The 23,259-nt window shown below is 41.6% G+C and overlaps 1 protein-coding gene across 1 annotated transcript; it reads left to right on the top strand.

Annotated features, from left to right (window-relative positions):
• The first annotated feature begins 186 nt into the window (after positions 1–186).
• LOC126419498 (cell surface glycoprotein 1-like) lies at positions 187–14,788 on the top strand. The gene is made up of 2 exons (XM_050086688.1): positions 187–190; positions 13,056–14,788. Exons 1-2 carry the CDS (start codon positions 187–189, stop codon positions 14,786–14,788), a joined length of 1,737 nt encoding a protein of 578 aa, XP_049942645.1.
• Positions 14,789–23,259: the final 8,471 nt, after the last annotated feature.

Consider the following 23,259-nt stretch of genomic DNA (forward strand, 5'->3'; position numbering starts at 1 on the left):
TGTCAGTAGCGCTATCAGCGGTCAACACATGTCACGCTGAGTACCGCGATCGTATGTTAGTTACAGCTGTCGACAGATGGCACTGCAGCTTAGATTAGCGCGGCACATATAAGAATGTCGCGTCTGGGGACCGTCTATTGCCGGTTAGCCTCTACACGAACAAACTGGTTAACAACGATACAAGCAATGGGTAAGTCCATTCCGATACTCCTCTCAGTTGATCTCAGCTCTCTTGGTCTCCACTATCGAATTTGTATCCTTACGGTGGAACTAGTGAATAATTTGTTCTTCATAAGACGACTTCTGTTACTCGTATCGGATTATTCATGATTTTTAAAAGTTATTAGAGGGAAATCTAGGACTAAGACTGGGATCCAAAACTATTGTACTATCGGTGCTCGTCCTACAGAAATAGCCGAAGGGACAGTTGAGAGTGTAAGTCCTTCTGAGAGATGTGGTCGCGATGAGCAATGTTCGCGAATGGAAGGAATCGGCATCCGAGACGGTCTCGAAAACACAGGCTGGACGTGTCATACGCATTTATTCGTCGCTCCAAAATGCAAGATGATGTAATTTATGTGACAACGTGAATACTAGAAAGGACGGGCGAGGAAGAAGGGGAACGTTAGTGGTAGATATACTGTGAATAGTTCTATCAGTACTAACAAAGCAGTGGGAGGGAAAACGTATTAACAGCTATGTCATCTTCATTATCTACGCTTTGACATTCGCTGGCCTCCTCCAGATTTTTCTCTCCTCGCAATTGAGCCTTCGGCCATATTCATTCATGCTGGTGCTGAATATCTTCTAATGTCGTCTCTCCACATATTAGGCTGTCGTCTCGATCTTGGATTCTCACAGAGAACTTTCCTGGTCAGTGTGTCATTCACAAGCCTGGCTACACGTCCTTCCGACCTCCACCTCATTTTCAGTACGATCATTATTACACTTTCCACTTCAGTTTGTTCTCTGATCAATTTTCTTATCTCACCTCCGAGTAATTGCCAACATATTTCTTTCGAATTTTTTTTATGTTTCCTGTCGTTCCTCAGTTGCTTTTGCATTCCTGGAGATGCGGCCCGTCCATACAACTAAATATAAGGCTTTTTACGTTGTGATACGCTCGTTTTACTAGTTTCTGCTCATGAACCACCGTCACTTGCCAATTTGTGATATAGTTATTTCATATGTATCGTTCTGGAGTTGTGCTCAGTTGGTTTGTGTACACCACGATGCCCACATTTTAACTGAACGCTTCAGTGTCACTGCATTTAAAGTAGACACACTGCCAACACACAGGGAAAGTAAAAATCGGGCATCCTGGTGCACGCAGGGCAACTATGAACAACTCCAGAATGATTTCTATGGAAAAATATCACGAAATCGCCACTGAAGATGCCTCAGAAATAAAAAGAAGCGACACGCGTATGGCACAATTTAAAAAAAAATCATTTATTTGTGCAGATGGTCCATACCTCCAGTAATATCTCTTTTCGTCACCTGTCGAGGCACGCTGTTATAGAACCGTCTCCTCATCAGTTATTGACACTGACAATGAGTTTCCCTTGTCGTATGATCGGCTGCTTAGCTTTGAAGACTCTGCGTTACCAAGAGCACTAAAGGCCAGCTATGTTTCTCAGTATTTTTCGTTTCTATCCATCCGGTTGTTGACCTCCGCTGCTCTAAATACAAAAAAACGCTACAACAGTTTCAGTTATTTCATTGTTAATTTTCATGGTTTTTCTGTTCATATTCGTTGATTGTACAATACTTTAGCTCTGCTATTACTGATTTCAAAGCATACTGGCATACTTTCAGTGTTAACTTGCGCTATTGTGTGTTCGAGTTCATGTATACTAGACACACATTGTATAATGGCATCAGTAAATTACTGATGTATTAGTATTGCTTCATTAATATGTATTACTTTTTCTTTATCCTAGTTCAGGAATCTGAAAACTACTTCTACCTGTGCCGGCCGGAGTGGCCGAGCGGTACTAAGCGCTACAGTCTGGAACCGCGCGGCCGCTACGGTCACAGGTTCGAATCCTGCCTCGGGCATGGATGTGTGTGATGTCCTTAGGTTTAAGTAGTTCTAAGTTCTAGGGGACTGATGACCTCAGAAGTTAAGTTCCATAGTGCTCAGAGCCATTTGAACCATACTTCTACTTGTGCTACGGATAGTACTGATGTTAGATACTTCCATTGTCTGATTCCTTTTTCACTATCATGATAAATTCTAATATAGCCTCTAGTATTAATATGGATATTGTTGAAAATATTAAAATTGTAGGAATCACTGCGTTTTTTTTCTAGAGGGCAGTTCAGGTTCTAGATAAGTTTCAACAGCGTCTGTATTAATCTGCGCAAACAGGGGTAATGTAAATATCTGAAAATGTAATCCAGTTAGTGAAGGAATTTTAGTGAAGTAGAAATCGACAGGTACACAAAATTCTGCAGGGTAGACACTGGTTCAACGCTGTATCAAAGTAGTTTAAAGACGAAAGTCTAGAAAAAAGTCCCTTATTAATTTGATCGCTGCAGTACGCATGAAGAAGACGTACACTAGAGCAAAATAAACTACAGGGACTCAAAGTATACTGTAAGTGATTGTGTGGTTCACTATAGCAGTTGTTGAGAGGCACTAGAAACGATTTGCGGATAAGCACTACAACTGAAATTTCTGCACCGAGTTCACCGACGGTGCACTGAGTCCTCCGTCATCTACCGTTGCACAAATCTGTTGCAGTCGAAAGACACGGCAGCCGACCAAAAGGTGACTTTTTAGTATTCCAGGACGAAATACTTTCAGTGTTCAAGGGATATATTAAATGAGATGGAAATATTCTACACTAAGTTTCAACACATTCAGGAGGTATCATGAATACATGCAACACTCTTCTTAGCCGCATTGCTATACGTTGGGTCATTCGTGGTGGAGTTATTTAGGGCGACGATTATGTACAAGAGACTCATTCCTGGTGCTAAGGAAACCAGTTTGTCGACTGGTAAACAACAGCAGTCTGTTCCTTCACCAGAGCAGCTGTTTGACAGCATTTGACGTCTGTTGAAATGGCGGGTTCGTAATGGCAGTTCTCATGCTCGAACAATGAAGTAATTGCGCAGGGCAATGAAAAATAACAGGCGTTTCAGACGTAGGAAACGTATTGTTCTCTTTCACGAGACTGCAATGCGTCATACTGGACAAAAAACACCGTTTGCTTCAGAGTTTACGATAGTTGGCCTACAGTTTGTGTTTTTCCCTTTTGGCTATCGTATTTCGAAAATTTGTACAGATACATCAACGGATCACTGTTTGCTACTAACAACCATCGGTAGCCAAAAGTCTTCCACTAGCTTAATTGTCAGATAATATTTTCTGTCTTTGGAAAACAGATGGTATTTAGACAGACAGGGGTGTACTATTGAATAATTGTGCATTGTGGTTGTACAAGATTTTACTCTAATGGTGTGATGATGTTCGGGAACCCTCGTTAGGATTCAGACCTTCATGCCAGGTGGAAATCACGTCCTGAATGAGGTCGACATCTACGGCTTCTTGACTTTACAGAAATCAGTTTCCGAACACATCTTATGCGTTTATCACATTTTCCCGTTTGTTTCCGTCTTCAACGTCAGCAAATCACGAAACCTGAAGTATGTGGATCGAAATACGAGTGGTGGAAATAATTTTCATTCCTGTAATGTCCTTAAGTGTTACAGTGGGGCGGTCGGTGTGGCCGAGCGGTTCTAGGCGCTTCAGTCTGGAACCACGCGACCGCTACGGTCGCAGGTTCGAATCCTGCCTCGGGCATGGGTGTGTGTGATGTCCTTAGGTTAGTTAGGTTTAAGTAGTTCTAAGTTCTAGGGAACTGATGACCTCAGATGTTAAATCCCATAGTGCTCAGAGCCATTTGAACCATTTGTTGCAGTAGGGCTAGCTTCTAATCGCTCGAACGGGCGCCATATTCATAATATAAATGTCATATACTGTACGTACTCACTTTTGTTTAACTGCTTTGCATAGCTTGCATCCTAGACAGAGCAACGAGCCAGACCCGGACCGAATCCGCGTGGCGGGGTAACAAAATATTCAAATGTGTGTGAAATCTTATGGGACTTAACTGCTAAGGTCATCAGTCCCTAAGCTTACGCACTACTTAACCTAAATTATTCGAAGGACAGACACACCCCCATGCCCGAGGGAGGACTCGAACCTCCGCCGGGACCAGCCGCACAGTGCGTGACTGCAGCGCCTGAGACCGCTCGGCTAATCCCGCGCGCTGGCGGGGTAACGGCCGCTGGCCTGGTACACCTGGCAGCCGGAGTGTAGTTTCAAGAAGATTCTTCATGCTCCCTTAGGAAAATGACTGTCCGGCTGTCGATCTCCGCCTCAGAAAATACGATGTACAGAGTTAAATACGATAAAAGAGAAAAAAATTTGCACGATTGACAGATGGCGCACACTACTTCCCTCCCTTAAGTTGACTGAAAATTGAGGTTTCAGGAAGGTCACGAACTTCAAGTAAAATAAATTTCTCAAAACATGAAAACGGAGGACCCCATACGACGGGATAAACACTAGGAAAGAGAGAGATACGTTTCCTTTAATTTACGTCTATGATCACAATCTTTTTGTTTAACAGATAACCGGTTTCGGTCTTTAATGATCATCATCAGATCTGCAGCAAAAATGGGAAAAATATAAATACACTCGCAAACTGTATACAGCTTAAGAACAATACATAGACCATACTGAAAAGTAGTACTGACAAAATTTACATTTGTGCGCTTTAAATATGAAGAGGCATACCTGTTTCATAAAGACAAAGTCCTAATGTACTGCCTTGTCTACGAGGTCTCTCCGTCATGTAAAAAATTTAAGCTTCTAAGTTAATGCGTTCAAAAGATACAGCCATTTACGTCATGTATTCTGATGTTCGCAAACTCGTTTGTAAAAACCTAGGGTACTTCCCGTTGACCTAGGATCATGAAATTTGGCAAGAAGCAAAGTTTCACAGTACAAATAAAGGAAAAAATCCGAAAATTGTTAATCTGTAATTATATCATATAAAAATATTTTTGTTGTTGTTTCTTGCGCGTCCATCTGTATGTCTATCTGTCTGTTGAGATCCCTTTCTCTCTGGAACAGGCAGTGATATCAGGTTGAAATTTATGTCGAATACTAAGATCTGTGGTGCCTTGGTGGTTTGAAAAAAAAAAAAGCTTCTTAATCAATACAATCATAAGATACGGCTGTTTATGTCACATATTTTGTTTTTGCAAGCTGACTAATCGAAAACTATACATGGAATATCTATATAATAATCAAGTTTGTAAGGAACGCTCAGAGCAAAGGTCCTATTCAGGCTTGTCCTGTTTTCTGTTCGAAAGAACGAGTTAATGACTAAGGCATATTCCTTTCATTGATAAAATAGTAAATTTATGCAAACAGTCGGTGTTGAGGGAGAGTGTGTGCCCCACGATTGTGGCCGCAGGGTGCCTATGATGCTGAAGCCATTGGTTGTACAATAAACGATCATACGGAGTATCTTTTAAGTATGTGACTGTCTCAGTGAAATTGTGATTACTAGAATCCAGTAGGTTATACAGGTCAGACAAGCATTCGACAGTAACGAAAGCTACATCGGGTGTGCTCCAAGGAACGTAACACGATAGTTAATGCTCTAATACATATAAACGATATATCAGCTAGGGTGTTTAGCATTATCAGATTGTTTGTTTAAAATGCTGATCTCTGCATAATAGTATTGTCTTTGAATGATCGTAAGGAAGTGCAATACTGAAACAAAAATTCCACTTGTAGTAATGAAGGTGATTGCAACATTCATGTAGGCCCTATCTCAGAAGAGGCAACAACATGCGCACGTAAGGTGAAGGCTTTCCAGCACAGTTACTGGAACTTCTCATAATGCTCTGCCATGCATCGTTATCACACAAAATTTACTTTATGTGGGTATAATAGTGCACTGGAATCCTCGCCCATCACACGAATAAACTTCACTGGCGATCTGCTTTTTGCCTCCGCACACTAGGAACAAAGCAGAATACGTTACAAATAACACTAAGAAATAGTTTGCTGTCTGAATTTGTAATGGTTGCGTCTAGAAGCCTAGTGGAATCTACTTGGAAATCAGTACGTGATATATCGAGTTAACAGACGGCTACTCCGAAAAGTCGGGATATATGTAGCGGACACAAGTTCTATTGAGGTTGACATTTCCAGCCGAGGCATTTGCATAGCGGAATACTGGTAATAAAGGACGGCTGCATTGCTGTGGGAAGTCAAGATGAATAGTCTTCTTGGCGCGTTCTGACGCAGCTCATGTCTTCTATCTAAATGTGACTGTGGCCCTCTATGAGCATAGTAGAAGGTCTCAACCTTAGACAATATTGTGAAGTTTCTGCTCCTTCAGCTTTTCTTTTAGTGTTTTTACTTCTATGAATAAGGAGTGCTCAATCGAAAATGTATTTTCTTCTGTATACAGAGTGTTACAAAAAGGTACGGCCAAACTTTCAGCAAACATTCCTCACACACAAATAAAGAAAAGATGTTATGTGGACATGTGATCGGAAACGCTTAATTTCCATGTTAGAGCTCATTTTAGTTTCGTTAGTATGTACTGTACTTCCTCGATTCGCCGCCATGATTTCATACGGGACACTCTACCTGTGCTGCTAGAACATGTGCCTTTACAAGTACGGCACAACATGTGGTTCATGCACGATGGAGCTCCTGCACATTTCAGTCGAAGTGTTCGTACGCTTCTCAACAACAGATTCGGTGACCGATGGATTGGTAGAGGCGGACCAATTTCATGGCCTCCACGCTCTCCTGACCTCAACCCTCTTGACTTTCATTTATGGGGGCATTTGAAAGCTCTTGTCTACGCAACCCCGGTACCATATGTAGAGACTCTTCGTGCTCGTATTGTGGACAGCTGTGATACAATACGCCATTCTCCAGGGCTGCATCAGCGCATCAGGGATTCCATGCGACGGAGGGTGGATGCATGTATCCTCGATAACGGAGGACATTTTGAACATTTCCTGTAACAAAGTGTTTGAAGTCACGCTGGTACGTTCTGTTGCTGTGTGTTTCCATTCCATGATTAATGTGATTTGAAGAGAAGTAATAAAATGAGCTCTAACATGGAAAGTAAGCGTTTCCGGACACATGTCCACATAACATATTTTCTTTCTTTGTGTGTGAGGAATGTTTCCTGAAAGTTTGGCCGTACCTTTTTGTAACACCCTGTATTAGGTTTATCCGTAGAGAAAAGAAATTCGTCCGCAGCTCGTGGTCGTGCGGCAGCATTCTCGCTTTCCACGCCTGGGTTCGATTCCCGCGGGGTCAGGGATTTCCTCTGCCTCGTGATGACTGGGTATTGTGTGATGTCCTTAGGTTAGTTAGGTTTAAGTAGTTCTAAGTTCTAGGGGACTGATGGCCATAGATGTTAAGTCGCATAGTGGTCAGAGCCATTTGAACCATTTTGAAAAGAAATTCATTTCGTATCACTTAGTTGTATTCGGAAGCAGCTAAATAATTAACAGTTTTATCATCTTTAGAATTTACCCACCGATCACAGCGATGTATTTAACGTTTAATTTACTCCAGTAACACTTTTCGTGGATGGCTATTAAGTTCTTTTTGCTTAGGTTATACATACACTGGGGGCAACTTGTAACGGAGGGAAACGAAATTTGTCGGTGCCAAAAAAAGAGAATAGGGTCCTTGGGAACAGAAGTTGGTTGTTCTTGTGGGAAAACTGTCGAATAAAAGGCGCTGGATTTGCAGGAACACTCATAGCGCAATATCCAGCAGCAGCTGGAACACACTGGACGCCTTTTCTCGGCACTGTATCCCTCATATACGACATCATTCTTTGATATAAATATTGGCGCTTTGTTATTTGCTGACGTACTCAAGGATATCAACATATCTGCAGTCGCAACCGCGACTTTGTTTCAATGCTGAGTTACATTTTTCGCGCTAAATTTGACGATTATCTTGTAGTTCTATCACACACGTATATCAAAGCAATAATAGTTGCAAAATTATGACACGACTTATCTACAGTAGAATGGAAAATCTCGTAGAAGCCGATCTACGGGAAGATCAGTTTGCGTTCCGAAGAAACGTGGGAACACGCAAGGCAATACTGGCCCTACGACTCTTCTTATAAAATAGCCCGTAAAAGGCAAACCAATGTTTACAGTATTTGAAGATTTAGGGAAAGATTTTAACGATGTTGACTAGACAACGCTCTTTGAAATTTTGAGGATAAGAGGGAAAAATATGAGGAACGATAAGTTATCTACAACTTGTATAGAAACCAGACTGAAGTTTGTATCGAAGGGTATCAAAGGGAAACAGTAGCTGAGAAGAGAGTGAGAAAAGTTGGTAGCCTCTCCCTCATATCGTTCAAGCTGTACATTAAGCCAGCAGGAAAGGAAACCAATGACATATTTGGAAAGAAAGGTATATTTAAGGGAGAAGAAATAAGGACCATTAGGTTTGCTGATGACAATGTAATTCTGCTAGTGACGGCAAAGGACATGGATGAGCAGTTGACTAGAACAGACAGTGTCTTGAAAAAAAATTGTATGATGAACATCAACTAAAGTACAATAAGAGTATGGAATTAAGTTAAATTAAATTAGGCGATCCTGAGGTTCCAATTAAATTTGGAAATGAGATACTAAAAGTAGTAGATAAGTTCTCCGTTTGGGCAGAAAAATAACTGACTATGACCATAGCAGAGTCGACATAAAATACAGACTGTCAGTAACAAAGAAAGCCTTCTTTAAAATATTAATATGTTAGCATCGAATAAAAATATAAGTCTTAAGAAGTCTTTTTGAAGATATTGGACTGGAGTGTAGCGTTGTACAGAAACGAAACGTGGACTATAAACAGTTGTGACAAGTAGAGTATAGGATACTGTGAAATGTGGTGTTACGGAAGAATGTTGAAGGTCAGATGAGTGGAACAGTGTCCTAAGATTATGGCACTTTGACTCGAACCAAGTGTTTTGCTACAAGCATGTTTGGATGTTCCGTCAGTAAATGTTGAGTACGAGAAGAAATGAAATTGTTGAGGAAAAACTGAACATTTATGGAGTTTTCAGTTAGTTGTGGTCGTCTTGAACTTAAGACCCGTCTCAGACCATACACAGGCGTGCATTCGCTCTTTTCCACCGCTAAAAATATTTCTTAATGTGAAGATCCGTGAGGTTACGCAGGAGCTCTGTCGTTTTTAGCTTCAATCGGAACGAAAGACTACATCTGTAGTAAACTGCTTGTTCACTGGTATTGATTTGACAGATTTAGATGACTTGTGTTATAGAGTTAAGGCACAGTTGCCGCGCGGGATTAGCCGAGCGGTCTCAGGCGCTGCAGGCCTGGACTGTGCGGCTGATCCTGGCGGAGGTTCGAGTCCTCCCTCGGGCATGGGTGTGTGTGTTTGTCCTTAGGATAATTTAGGTTGAGTAGTGTGTAAGCTTAGGGACTGATGACCTTAGCAGTTAAGTCCCATAATATTTCACACACATTTGAACATTTTTTAAGGACACAGTTCCAAGTCAGAAAACAGATACTTATTAATACGTCACGACAAATAGTACCCTAATAATATGACCAGTCCTGTTTATTTTGTGTTGATATAGAACACTTCCGTTTGCTCAACTCCAGATGCTTAATGGGAAATTTCAAGATAGCTTCAACCTATTATCGCTTTCCAACTCAGAAATCCGAGAAGATATGTACATTTGCTATTAGTTATAGGTCAGTTCTATGTTGTAACTTCCACAAAATGAGGTTCGATTAGGGTAAGAAATGTGTTATTAGGACGAATATTTTGTTGAAGCATTTTAGCAGTGTCGTTGATGTTGATGGGAATTCGAGTTAACGAAGTGGAAGACACTTCTTGCTCTCCCCTCGCAATCATCCTTAGACCATCTACCAAAATCAGCTCGTCACTCAGCACTATACAGCATCAGCATTTGCAATACCATATTTTACAATTTTAATACCGTATTTTAACTTCCTTTATTATTGTACATTATTATGTCAATTTTCATTAAAATTATATAAGCAGAAAATCGCTTCTATTGTCGAGGACAGGTCGCAACCATGGGGGAGAATTAATTGACGAATAAAGAAAAACAAAAAATGTAGCTTTTTTCGAAATATAGTGACGAACGGTAACGCAGTGGCAGTTTATTCTGGAGATGGCGTCTCTCATACAGCCCTGAAACCTTAAGCTTTTTCTTCAGAGTATTTGGAAAGAAAATGAAAATGACAGGGTACTTGGATCAAGGATGGCTGTACTCTTCGTGGAAACACTTCAAGATATTTCACATGCGAGTGGAGCATTGGGATTGTCTTTTTTTTTCCAAAATGATGCGTATACTCAGCATTCCGTTTAACTTGTTTATCTTTGCTGTTGTCAAAATGTGCTACGAACTACAGTCCACTGCTCTGCTGATAGTCAATACTGACGAGGAAAACGCCAAGAACTACGGACTGTGTAGGCCCAAGTCGTTGGCTTGGCGGTTGTTTTAAACGTACATGACTCTTTGTCATTTACGGCGGTCTCTTTGTTTGGAGTGTGTGGTTTCCAGTTTTGATTTCACCTGAAAATGCTGCTTTTGTGTGTCTCGTTGTGTGTGTTGCCCAATAGATGCAAAAATCATGAATAATGTTGCGATGGTAGAGGGATTCCATCCTCAGAACAAGAACTGTAAGCAAGGCGCTTTTATCGCTTCGTTTAGTAGTGCTATCAGATCTTCGCTGTCATAGGGAGTGTCACAAGTGCTTCTTGAAGAAAAGTTGCGTTTAATCATGACTCAGATTTCAGAATAAGATGTGAAATTCCAGTTCTATAATTATGGTTTTCACACGGGGACTGAGCTAGAGTGCGAATGAGAGACAGTAAATTTCGTCTCAAACATTCAAGGTTTACCTCACTGGTCTTGTTGATCCCGAAGTTAGGCACCAGGAAACGAAGAATGTTTAATAGCTCCCCATCTACAACGTGTTTCTAAATTCCATTCCACATTTTCACACTTTTAAATCTTGTTACGAAGGCCTAGTCGTTACCACTTATCACTAGGAAAGTACAGTATCCATACTAGAGGTACAAACAGGTAAAATGAACTTCCTCTTTCTGCAGTGACTATGGAATCTACATTTTAGATTCCTACGTGTATGTACGTATTTAGCAAGGTGGAGGGCATTTCGTAACACTGTCAGAGATTTTTCTGCCATTATTCCATTCGTGTCTTAAGTGAGGAAAAATATCTTATCGCGTGTTAAGGACTTCAAACTCTGGGGCAGTACTCTAGAATTGATGGCACTAGTGTCTTGTATTCGACTTCCCCTACACGTACTCTGACATTCCCAGAATTATACTAACAAATCTAAATCTTTCAGGCACCTGTGCTACTACCGTTTTCCGTATTCGTTCAATTTCATATCACTTCTTAGTGTTAACCCTAAATATGTAAATGATGTGAGGCATCTCTAAAGTGCATCATCATTATTGCAATCAGATCTTGTCTGGTCATTTCTCTTTTTATGATCTAAAAGACTTACAGAAAGTCACTATAGGAAGTAATTATTATATTTGCAAAAAACTAAACATCATGTAGGCCTTTCTGGTGCAAGAGAGTTGATTTGCTACCATTTCTCAATGCTAAGTAGCAATCGAAACATTCTACAGTAACATACGCCGTTGTACACTCCACGTCACTGTTGGTCTACTATTAAGGTAATGTCTGTGATTGGACATTGTCACCACAACGCTTTTAGTTCACAAGTTTAGGAATAACCTTGGTTGCAAGGAATGATTCCCGCTCTGCTGCCCAGTGTCCGTCTGCGTGCATATTGAGACCCAGGTTACATTTCTGATGCAGTCAAGCATTATTTACCTTGATGAGACAAGAGGAACAGATAAGTTCAGTCTTATAACGGCAGCTGAGGTCTAAGTAAAGGAAAGTACCACCTATCGTTTGGTAAAGATCGAGTTAACGCCGGAAGATCGGCGCAATAGCGACTTGCTCCCTCATACAGACTTCCACAAGCTCCTTATGGAGAGTATGACACAGTAAATGATTGAATACAAGTGACCATACGACACTGGCCATTGAGTTTTTTTTTTTCCATCCAGCAGACGCTAAAAGTAGAATAGGCTGTGTTAATTGTTAGTTTCTGTAGTATGAAAACAGAACATTTCAGAACATTAATTCCTATTTAAAATATTGTCTAGTCAATTTCTAAAATCCATCAAAACTTTTAATGTGAGTTTGGATATACTAATTATGTTTTTACAAGGAGTATGAGACAGTTCTTTGAACTTCGTTGTACTTATCAAGAACTGTGCATTTACGTTAGAGTATTATGATTTCTTCTTGAAGGTAGAGACATTATTATGTTGAACAGTTAAAAGCTGAAACTCAGTTCGTAAACTAGATGTCATAGAGATCTAACTCCATGATGGTAGTCAAGAGACAAATGATATGAACATGGTTTGCACAAAACGAAAAGTGTCATTCATTAAGTGTAATAGATAATGCTTATATAGCTGTGTAAATGGACGGAGCTAGCTTCACAAATGTTCTAACAAATTTTAATTACTTTTTCAGGACGACCAAATGGACTTTTGAGTTTGCTCCTGTTAAGTCTGATAGCCCAGGCGAAAGGAATGCCTCGGGCAGAAGACGATTCGGGATGTCTGCCACAAAGTGACCCCAACTACAAAATAAACGTGCCACACCCAACAGACTGCACCAAGTACTATTCCTGCGCAAATGGGCATGGAGTACTGATGCCGTGCCCGAGTGGCACAGAGTTCAACCCAACCCTGATGATATGTGACTGGCCAGACCAAGCGGGCTGTGCAGCTCATCAGCCTCCAACAACTACTACAACTACTACAACTACAACAACTGAGCTGCCAACCCAAACTCCTTCAGTGCAACCAACAACTACAACAACAACAACAACTGAGTTGCCAACCCACACTACTTCAGTGCAACCAACAGAACAACCAACTAATCCTCCTACTCAGCCACCAACAAACCCTCCTACACAAGAACCAACTGATACTCCCACAGAGCCAACAACAGGGGCGCCAATAGAAGACCCCACAGAAGAACCAACAGAGGAGCCAATAGATGATCCCACAGAAGAACCAACAGAAGAGCCCATAGAAGACCCCACAGAAGAACCAACAGAGGAGCCAATAGAAGACCCCACAGAAGAACCAACAGATGAGCCAATAGAAGACCCCACAGAAGAACCAACACAGGAGCCAATAGAAGATCCAACAGAAGAACCAACAGAGAAGCCAATAGAAGATCCAACAGAAGAACCAACAGAGGAGCCAATAGAAGATCCAACAGAAGAACCAACAGAGGAGCCAATAGATGATCCCACAGAAGAACCAACAGAAGAGCCCATAGAAGACCCCACTGGAGAACCAACAGAGGGGCCAATAGATGATCCCACAGAAGAACCAACAGAGGAGCCAATAGAAGACCCCACTGGAGAACCAACAGAGGAGCCAGTAGAAGATCCAACAGAAGAACCAACAGAGGAGCCAATAGATGATCCCACAGAAGAACCAACAGAAGAGCCAATAGAAGATCCAACAGAAGAACCAACAGAGGAACCAATAGAAGATCCCACAGATGAACCAACTGAGGAACCAATAGAAGATCCTACAGAAGAACCAACAGACAAACCAATAGAAGATCCTACAGAGGAACCAACTGAGGAGCCAGCTGAAGATCCCACAGAAGAGCCAACAGATGTTCCCACAGATCCACCAACAGAAGAGCCAACAGATGTTCCCACAGAGCCACCAACAGAAGAGCCAATAGAAGATCCCACAGAACAGCCAACAGAATCTCCCACAGAAGCACCAACAGAAGAAACAACTGATGCTCCTACAGAAGTTCCAACAGAAGAACCGACAGGAGAGCCAACAGAAGCACCAACAGAAGAGCCAACAGAAGAACCCACAGACTCACCAACAGAAGAACCAGTAGAAGAGCCCACAGAGGCACCAACAGAAGAGCCAACCGATGCAACCACAGAAGCTCCAACAGAGGAGCCAACAAAAGAACCACAAGATCCAACAGAAGCTCCTACAGCAGTGCCAACACAGGAACCAACAGATATTCCCACAGAGGAACCATCTGAGGCTCCTACAGACGCACCAACAGAAAAACCTACAAATCCTCCCACTGAGATACCAACAGAAGAGCCCACAGAAGAACCTACACGTATTCCAGCTACCACCCCACCCACAGAAGCTCCAACAACAAGGCCAACTATAACTGAAATTCCTTCTACCGCCACTCCTTCAGATGTGCCAACAGTAGCTCCCACAAATCCACCTACTACTACAATAAAGCCAACTAATGTACCAACTGATGCTCCACCAACCACTGTCAGTCCAACATCTGGACCAACAGTAACAACGACGAGTGAACTGCCTCAAAGTACGACTCCCAGCTTACCACCTACTACCACCAGTACAACCACTACTACAACCACCTTGAGACCACATATACCAACCAGTTCTACGACGACCACAAGTACAACGACCACTACCACGATCCGTACCCCTACCAGACCTAAACCATCTTTGGGTTTCTCGTTCTGGCCCCCAACGCCACGTCCTTTCTGGCGTAGGTGGTGGCGAAACTCGCCATCAATAAGTTCTGGCTCTCACGCCAGGAGGCATTGGCTGTGGTAGGCGTCGATATGGCGACTGTATGCACAGTGTAACTGACACTCAGCGTATTTAACTCTTTGTAGTGACTTGCCCTATGTAACTATGTACCTCTGATCAAGGATCTTTAACTATGTATTCCTGTATTTTTTTAGCTATAAGATGCAACTTTGAAAAATTTTGTAGTGCCATATATTTGTAATTTCACAATACTGCGAAGAAATATATATTGTTCCTAATTAATAACAGATTAAAGCATTTTCCTCTGCAAAAGATCTTTTATTGTGTATTCCGTTAGTTTTTAACTATAAGATGCCACCTTGACAAATTTTATAGTGCCATATATTTATCATTCCACAGTACTGCGAAAGAATGTGTATTGTTTGTGATGAATAATATAGCAAAGCGTTTTCCTCTATGAAAGATCTTTTATTGTGTACCCTGTATTTTATAATTATAAGGTAAAATCTCGAAAAATATTTTGTGCTGTATTTTTGTCTTTCCTTAATATTGCTAATAAATATGTATTGTCTGCCGTGAATAATTCACTGATGGATTTTTCTTACGGTATCCACTCTCTTGCTCCTGATAAAGCATGCTGTTGTAATGAGTTAAATATACAGTATTGACACATCTAAGTCACGTTTTTGACATTAACTGTTCCACCTCGTCTTCTCGCTAATAGAGGAGCATAATGTTCAGCCATCAGTTTAGTTCCAAGCATTCAGTGACAGAAGTTTAGAATTGTTCTCCCCAACTTGACCCATGCAACTGACAAATTTCAGAATAAAATTCAGTCGTCAGTTGCAAATATTTTTATTTCACTTTACCAGTATCGACAAATTAATTTATCAACTTCAGAAGCCTACAAACTTAGGGATATTGTAAATCTTTAGAACTTGCCTATACATTTATGTAAAGTATAAGAATATATTACAGAGCATACTTAATGTTAGTTTAGCAGCTGTCAGTATCTTCTCCGTAGAAGCATGTTGCCATAATATGCCCAAAAACGTACATGCTGTATTTCATTATTGTAAATACAGATTGACAGTTTGCTTGTTAATACTAACTGCATCACATCTATGTTCATGTGAAACTGTTGTGCCAATAGCAAGATACATGTATAAAAGCATTTAAAAAGTATCGCAAAGCAGTTATATATAATAAATTTGAAAAAATGGCACAAAGTTGTAATATATAAAAGAAATGATCAAATTTTCACATTTCATAAGAGGTTCTACGCGTTCAAATTTTTAATGCAAGTTGATCCCTCAAGAAATCTTTTGAATTAGATCGGAACATTTATATATTTCAAATTCTCCGAAAAGGTTCATTTCTTAACCCTTGCCAAGTATACGCAAAATTTCCATGTTAAGTAAGGATGGAAGGGGAGGATGTTTCTCGCTTTTGAGATATTCTGTAAAAGTAGACTTGTATGGATACTCACCGCCCATGTTGAGCAAGTGCTCACGAAAGTGGATCTTAAATGTGTTTGCAATTATCACATACAATATGTACCTTTTTGAAAGTAATACGGTATTATGCTTCTGCGAAGAGGATATTGACATCTGCTAATTCAATACTAAGAAAGTTTTTCTAATATACTTCTTATACATTACGTAAATGTATAACCAAGGTCTAAAGATTTACAATAACCAATTTTGTAGACTTCTGAAGAGAACAAATTAATTTATCAAAACCAGTAAAAGAAAATAAAAATAACAGCAACTGATTACTGAATTTCATTCTGAAATGTATACCACAGTTGACGAAGATTACAACTATGTATAAAATATCTGATCACTTTATTGAAAGAAGTCGCGTTAGGAATGTGGGTTATTTTACACTCCTTCCAACAAATAACTTGATTTTTATATGTAATTAATTCACGCTCTTTTATGATTTTACAAATCTTGAAAGCGTTATTTTTTATGTAAATTGAAGGTGGAGGGATAAGAAAGGAAAGGAAAGGAAAGGAAAGGAAAGGAAAGGAAAGGAAAGGGGAAGGAACGCATGATGTCAGCTGCATTGGGACATTACACGTAGTTTTCCTGCAGTAAGCTAGCTCAGAATCAAAGTCTTCCTGCCCAGACTGGGATTTCAAATCCCGACCTCCCGGCTGAGTGTCCAGTGTCGTATCACTGCGCAACCTCGCTTGGTGTCCACCACGAGTCGACTGGAAACGTTTTCTTTGCAAACACGACACACGTTACATACTCGATAAATTCGTCTTTTTCTCGGTGTCCTCGGTACAATACAGCCACAAATGCAATCAAAGTGAGAAAACCGAACGAATTACAACTTAACGAGTTAATTCTAAAATGAACTGTAAACTCCCCAGACAAGGTCGCATATTGGTTTGTTCGAAGAGATAACCTGTTTCGGCCTTATAGCCATCGTCAGATCTGAAGGAGGAAAATAAAAAGAACAGACACCACGCGGAATCCGCAGATGTGATACGTATTATGTAAACTGAAGGTGGAGTGGGAGAGAGGAAAGGAACTCATCATGTTAGCTGCTTCGGGACTTTATGCGGAGTCAGTGGCGGAGAGTTAAAATGTGTAGTGTACCAGGCTTCGAACTCTGGATCTCCTGCTTACTAAGTAGGTACAGTACCCACTGCACCTCCCGGACACAGTGCTTACCACAACTCTGTGAACTATCTCGGTACGTCCCTCGGTCGACTGCCCCCTCCACCTTCAGTTTACATAATATATATCACAGCTGCGGATTCCGCGTGTTGTCTGCTCTTTTTATTTTCCTCTTCCAGATCTGACGATGGCTGTAAGGCCGAAACAGGTTATCTGTTCGAACAAACCAATATTAGACCGTGTCTGCGGAGTCTACAGTTCATTTTAGAATTAACTCGTTAAGTCGTAATTCGCTCGGTTTTCTCACTCTGATTGCACTTGTGGCTGTAGTGTACTGAGGACACCGAGAAAAAGACGAATTTACGGAATATGTAACGTGTGTCGTGTTTGCAAAAGAAAAACGTTTCCAATCGACTCGTGGTGGACACCCAGCGAGGTTGCGCAGTGGTACGACACTGGACTATGAGCCGGGAGGTCGGGATTTCAAATCCCAGCCTAGGCAGCCAGATTTTGATTTTGAGCTGTTTCTCTACGTTACTGTAGGAAAATTCCGGCATGATTCCTTTGACAACGCGACACAGCCCAATTCTATCTCCATCCTTCGAAGACTTTAGCTTGCGCTCTTTCTATATTTCTTTATGGTACTCGCTGTCGACGACACAGTACAGTGGCGTTCGTCCTTCTCACTGTCAGACTAACTATGAAAACTACTACACGCAATGATAGTTACAGAATATTTTTTTAAAAAAAGTCTTTTGCCATACATAACACTTTTAACAATGCTAAGCTGTTTCTATACAGACGTTATTCAAAATGTCAGTTGCCATAAGCAATTAAAGTTAAAAATAGTGGATAGACCTTAGCACAGTCCCGCGACCGGGTTGTTGCGCTGATAGCTCGTATAGTGAAGACTTTCTTCGCTGCAGCAATGGAAGGTTGATGGTGCAGGGCCTATCGCAACGGCCACCTTTTTCTCTCGGAAAAGATACGCGATACTCATTCTGTAGCAGGGTGAGTGGATATGGAGCCGTTCTGGAGGGACTGGAACGAGGAAAAGTCCCAGCCCATATCCGGAATTTGAACCTAGGATCTCAAGGTTCGGCGTCTGTTGCATTACGCACGTTTCTTTTTTTCGTTGTATTTACAGGAATGAATGGACACATTCAGCCTCAGGCTGGATGGAGAGATGGGCAGGGGTCAAAACCCGAGGCCAGGCCACGATGCATTCTCCCACTTGTCACTATGCTGGTCCCGCACATCAACATCATACGTGGGTTTTTTATTTAACTGTTTTATTTTATTTTTTTATATTTTCTGAAATTTTCCCTACAAATACATCTACATCTAATTGATTACTCTGCTATTCACAATAAAGTGCCCGGCAGAGTGTTCAATGAAACACCTTCAAGCAGTCTCTCTGCCGTTCCACTCTCGATCGGCACGCGGGAAAAACGAGCACTTAAATTTTTCTGTGCGAGACCTCATTTCTCTTATTTCATCGTGATGATCACTTCTCCCTATGTACTAAATGTTTTCGCAATCGGAGGAGAAAACTGGTGATTCAAATTTAATGAGAAGATCCCGTCGCAACGAAAAACGCCTTTGTTTTAATGACTGCCAATCCAATTCACGTATCATGTCTGCGACACTATCTCCCCTATTTCGCGATAATGCAAAACAAGCTGCCCTTATTTGTACTTTTTAGATATCATCCGTCAGTCTTATCTGATGCGATCCCACACCGCACAGCAATACTCCAGAATAGGGCGGACAAGTGTAGTGTAAGCAGTCTCTTTAGTAGACCTGTTGCACCTTCTAAGTGTTCTGCCAATTAATCAAAGTCTTTGGTTGGCTCTACTCACAATATTTATTAACTATGAGATCGTTCCAAATTAGGATATTCGTAATTGTAATCCTTAAGTATTTAGATGAATTTACAGCCCTCAGATCTGTGTGACTTTTCGCGTAATCGAAATTTAGCTGATTTCTATTAGTACTCATGTGAATAACTTCACACTTCTCTTTATCCAGGGTCAATTGCCACTTTTCGCATCATACAGATGTCTTATCTAAATCATTTTGCAAGTAGTTTTGATCATCTGATGACTTTACAAGACGGTAAATGACAGCATCATCTGCAAACAATCTAAGGCGGCTACTCAGATTGTCTCCTATGTCATTAATATAGATCAGGAACAATATAGGGCCTATAACACCTCCTTGGGGAACGCCGGATATTACTTCTGTTTTACTCCATGACTTTCCATCTATTACTACGAACTGTAACCTTTCTGACAGGAAATGGCGAATCCAGTCGCACAACTGAGGCGATACTCCGTAGGCACGGAGTTTGGTTAGAAGACGCTTGTGAGGAGCGGTGCCGAAACCCCTCTGGAAATCTAAAAATATGGAATCAATTTGACATCCCCTGTCGATAGCACTTATTACATCATGAGTATAAAGAGCTAGTTGTGTTTCATAAGAACGATATTTTCTGAAACCGTGCTATGTGTCAATAAATCGTTTTCTTCGAGGTACTTCATAATGTTCGAATACAGTATATGTTCCAAAACCCTACTGCAAATCGACGTTAGTGATATAGGCCTGTAATTCAGCGAATTACTCCTACTTCCCTTTTTGGCTATTGGTGTGACTTGAGCAATTTCCCAATCATTAGGTACGGATCTTTCTGTGAGCGAGTGGTTGTATATAACTGCTAAATATGGAGCTATTTTATCAGCATACTCTGAGAGGAACCTGACTAGTATACAATATGGACCGGAGGCCTTGCCTTTTATTATGTGATTGGTGGCGAGCAACAACCGTTGCCCGTAGAATGACAACGTGTTGAAAACCCTGCAGTGGTAGTAAGGTATATTTCCATACATTAATGCGGGCTGCGGAGAGAGAACAAAAGGAATCCAATATGTCCCTGAACAAGGGTAGATCATCGACATGACGTACCAATACCATAACATCTTCCCCGTACGCTCGTATCGATAAGGTTTCTCCTAATATCTTCCAGCCACTTAATTGATCAGCAATACGGCGATAAGGACAAACAAAAAGCGACATAGAGAGGGGGCTCCTCTTTGGTAAGTCCCGTCGGATGGTGGCCTGGTGAGTAAATTGTCCATTCACTATGACAGATGCGTGAATACCAGTAATAAGGCTAGATAATACCTGACACGCAGTATGATTGAAGCCGGTCGCCTTGAGCACCTGCGTTAAGAAACCGTAACTGACCCGGTCAAATGCCTTATTATAATCAATAAAAAGTATGGCTCCAGAAATAGAAGTCACTGCAGCCACCGAGACAACGTCGCGGCGCTCTATTACAGAAGTCAGAATCGTGCGCCTAGGCACACAGCTTTGGCGGACAGGAAGACTTTTCTCTAGCTGTAGTGACAAACTGCTACTAACCACCTGGAGGACAGTTTTGTAATCGAAATTAAGTAGTGTGATCTGGCGTGATTTATCAATGTCTGGAAGTCCAGTTGTCTTCGGAATTAGAACGATTTTACCAATTTCAAAGGTCAGGAATCAACTTCCCTCCCCCTTTCCCGGTTCACCTCATTTACCAGTGACGTAATGGAATCATCTATAAGAGGTCAAAAATGTTTATAAAATTCCTTAGGAATTCCGTCTAGTCCCGGCGACTTTTGCGTTGGCGAATCAATAATAAGGCTATATCTATCATCGCAAGTAAAGTCATGCAGGAGTAATCACGCAATCGAGGAGAGGAGTAAACCCACGAGGGACAATCGTATCAGTAGCAGGATCATCATAAAGGTCAGTGAAGTAATCATAGACTGCTGTGGAAATGTGACATTGGGAAGTCAGTATGTGACCATCGGTGTGAGTGAGGGAAGTGATACGTGCTCGTTTGCAACGCGTCCGCAACCGGATAAGGTGATACAAGGAGGTCAGTTAATCCTGTAGGGCCGGCCGGAGTGGCCGAGCGGTTAAAGGCGCTACATTCTGGAACCGCACGACCGTTACGGTCGCAGCCTCGAATCCTGCCTCGGGCATGGATGTGTGTGATATCCTTAGGTTAGTTAGGTTTAAGTAGTTCTCAGTTCTAGGGGACTTATGACCACAGCAGTTGAGTCCCACAGTGCTCGGAGCCATTTGAACCATAATCCTGTAGGAAAGAGCGGGATTTTGATTGCACCCTGAGTGCTTCCAGTTGTTGCCTCTTTAACTAAAGAAGTTTCGCCTTAACATGGCGGACATCCATAATCCGTAAGGTAACATGTCTGGTACCGTCATAAAATTGACGCAAGACGGAACAATAAAATTTCTGTGTTCGACGGAGATCCCTCGCCCTGTCAGCGCTGTAACGCATTAACTCTTTCCGGAGCAAAGGCTTGCCATGCCCTGACCACCATTCCATAAGAAGAATAAGGGTCCTGCGAACGCAAGCTACGGGTACAAACCTCTCGAACGATAATCTCGTAGTAAGGATGCTTTAAGAGGAATGCATTCAACATTCAGGGAAGGTGATAGAGTTTTACTGGTTGCGACACATGATTTAAAGTTACAGTTGCGGCACAGCGATAAGTGAACCAAGTCGGTATCACGTTCATCCCTAACAGCTGTGCACACGAAGAGTCAGAGGGATAAAAGCAATCGAGTCGGCTGCTGGAAGTAGCTGCATAATGCGTATACCTGACAAGAACGGGATTTTGACAGATCCACGTATCTCGTTCTTTCGAAGAACGGACCAAATCATCTAGCTCCTTACTGTAATTAAAATTAGCGCTCTGATCCACAGGACACAAAATAACTAGTCTCTGCCTAATAGAAGTTTCTGCATAGTTTCACGAAATAAGTAAACTATATCCTCTTTATAAAAACGGGCACGATCTGTGGTGCGACCAGATCCTTAAGGGGCATAAAGCAGAATCAAAACAAGGTCGCAAAAAGTGCAGCCTAATCCTCGCCCGTTATCAAGAACTTCGAAATCAGTCAGTGTTATTCCCTCTCTGTAAAATAACGCAGTACCAGTAGATAGTCCAGGAGCATTATTAAAGAAAGTAGAAAAGCCAGGAACATAAAAATTTTCAAATAACACTTCTTGCAAAAATATCAGATCTGCACCTGAATCGTAAATAAATTGTCGCAGCAACGCAAGTCTAAGCTCGGAACTAATTCTGCTCACATTAAAGGTAAGAAAGGTATAAGCCTGCGTCTACCGCTTACCAAAACTATGCAGTTGATTACTTGCAAATGACCGTTAACAGTCCAAGACAGAGTCAACAGATGAATCTGAATATAAAGAGGTGGATCCCTCTCTTCTACCCTATTTCTGTTTTTTTTCTTTTTCGAGATGCCACGGGCCCAAGGTAGAAAATTTTGTTGTTGCGGGTGTAGTGGAAGGCGATTGCCTCATGGGCAACGTGGGTGGGTTTGAGGGGGATGTCCGTCAGGTCCGTAGATGTTGTTTGGAGCTCAAGAACAGGACTATCCTCATGTGAAGTAAAGAGGCTGTGTCAGTCGGAGGGAGTGCTGGACGATTTCGAATCTTCAATAACAACCGACATGTTAGCACCCGGTATAAACTCAAGGGGGTGAGACGCCCCCTCGATCGGAACCTTTTCAGTAGAGTGGAGAAACGTAGAGGAATCGTCTAATTCCTCACGGTCTTGCGTCCATCTACGCTTGTTTTGAAGTGAAGGTGGTGGCGGCGCGGAAGCTACAGTGGTCAAGTCTCGACGCGAGGGTAATGGCGGAAATGCATAGGAGCATCACCCAACGGCTTGCGTTGCCCTTCAGAAACATGTTTAGGCATAATGAATGTCACTTGGGGAAACAGATACGCTAAAGTTAGCCTGTTACGTTGTTCGTAATTGGACTGTAAGACCGTGACAAGACGGGGGAAATTTGTACGGCGGTGTC

The sequence above is a fragment of the Schistocerca serialis genome, chromosome 9 (assembly GCF_023864345.2).
Source record: "Schistocerca serialis cubense isolate TAMUIC-IGC-003099 chromosome 9, iqSchSeri2.2, whole genome shotgun sequence".
Lineage (NCBI taxonomy): Eukaryota > Metazoa > Arthropoda > Insecta > Orthoptera > Acrididae > Schistocerca > Schistocerca serialis.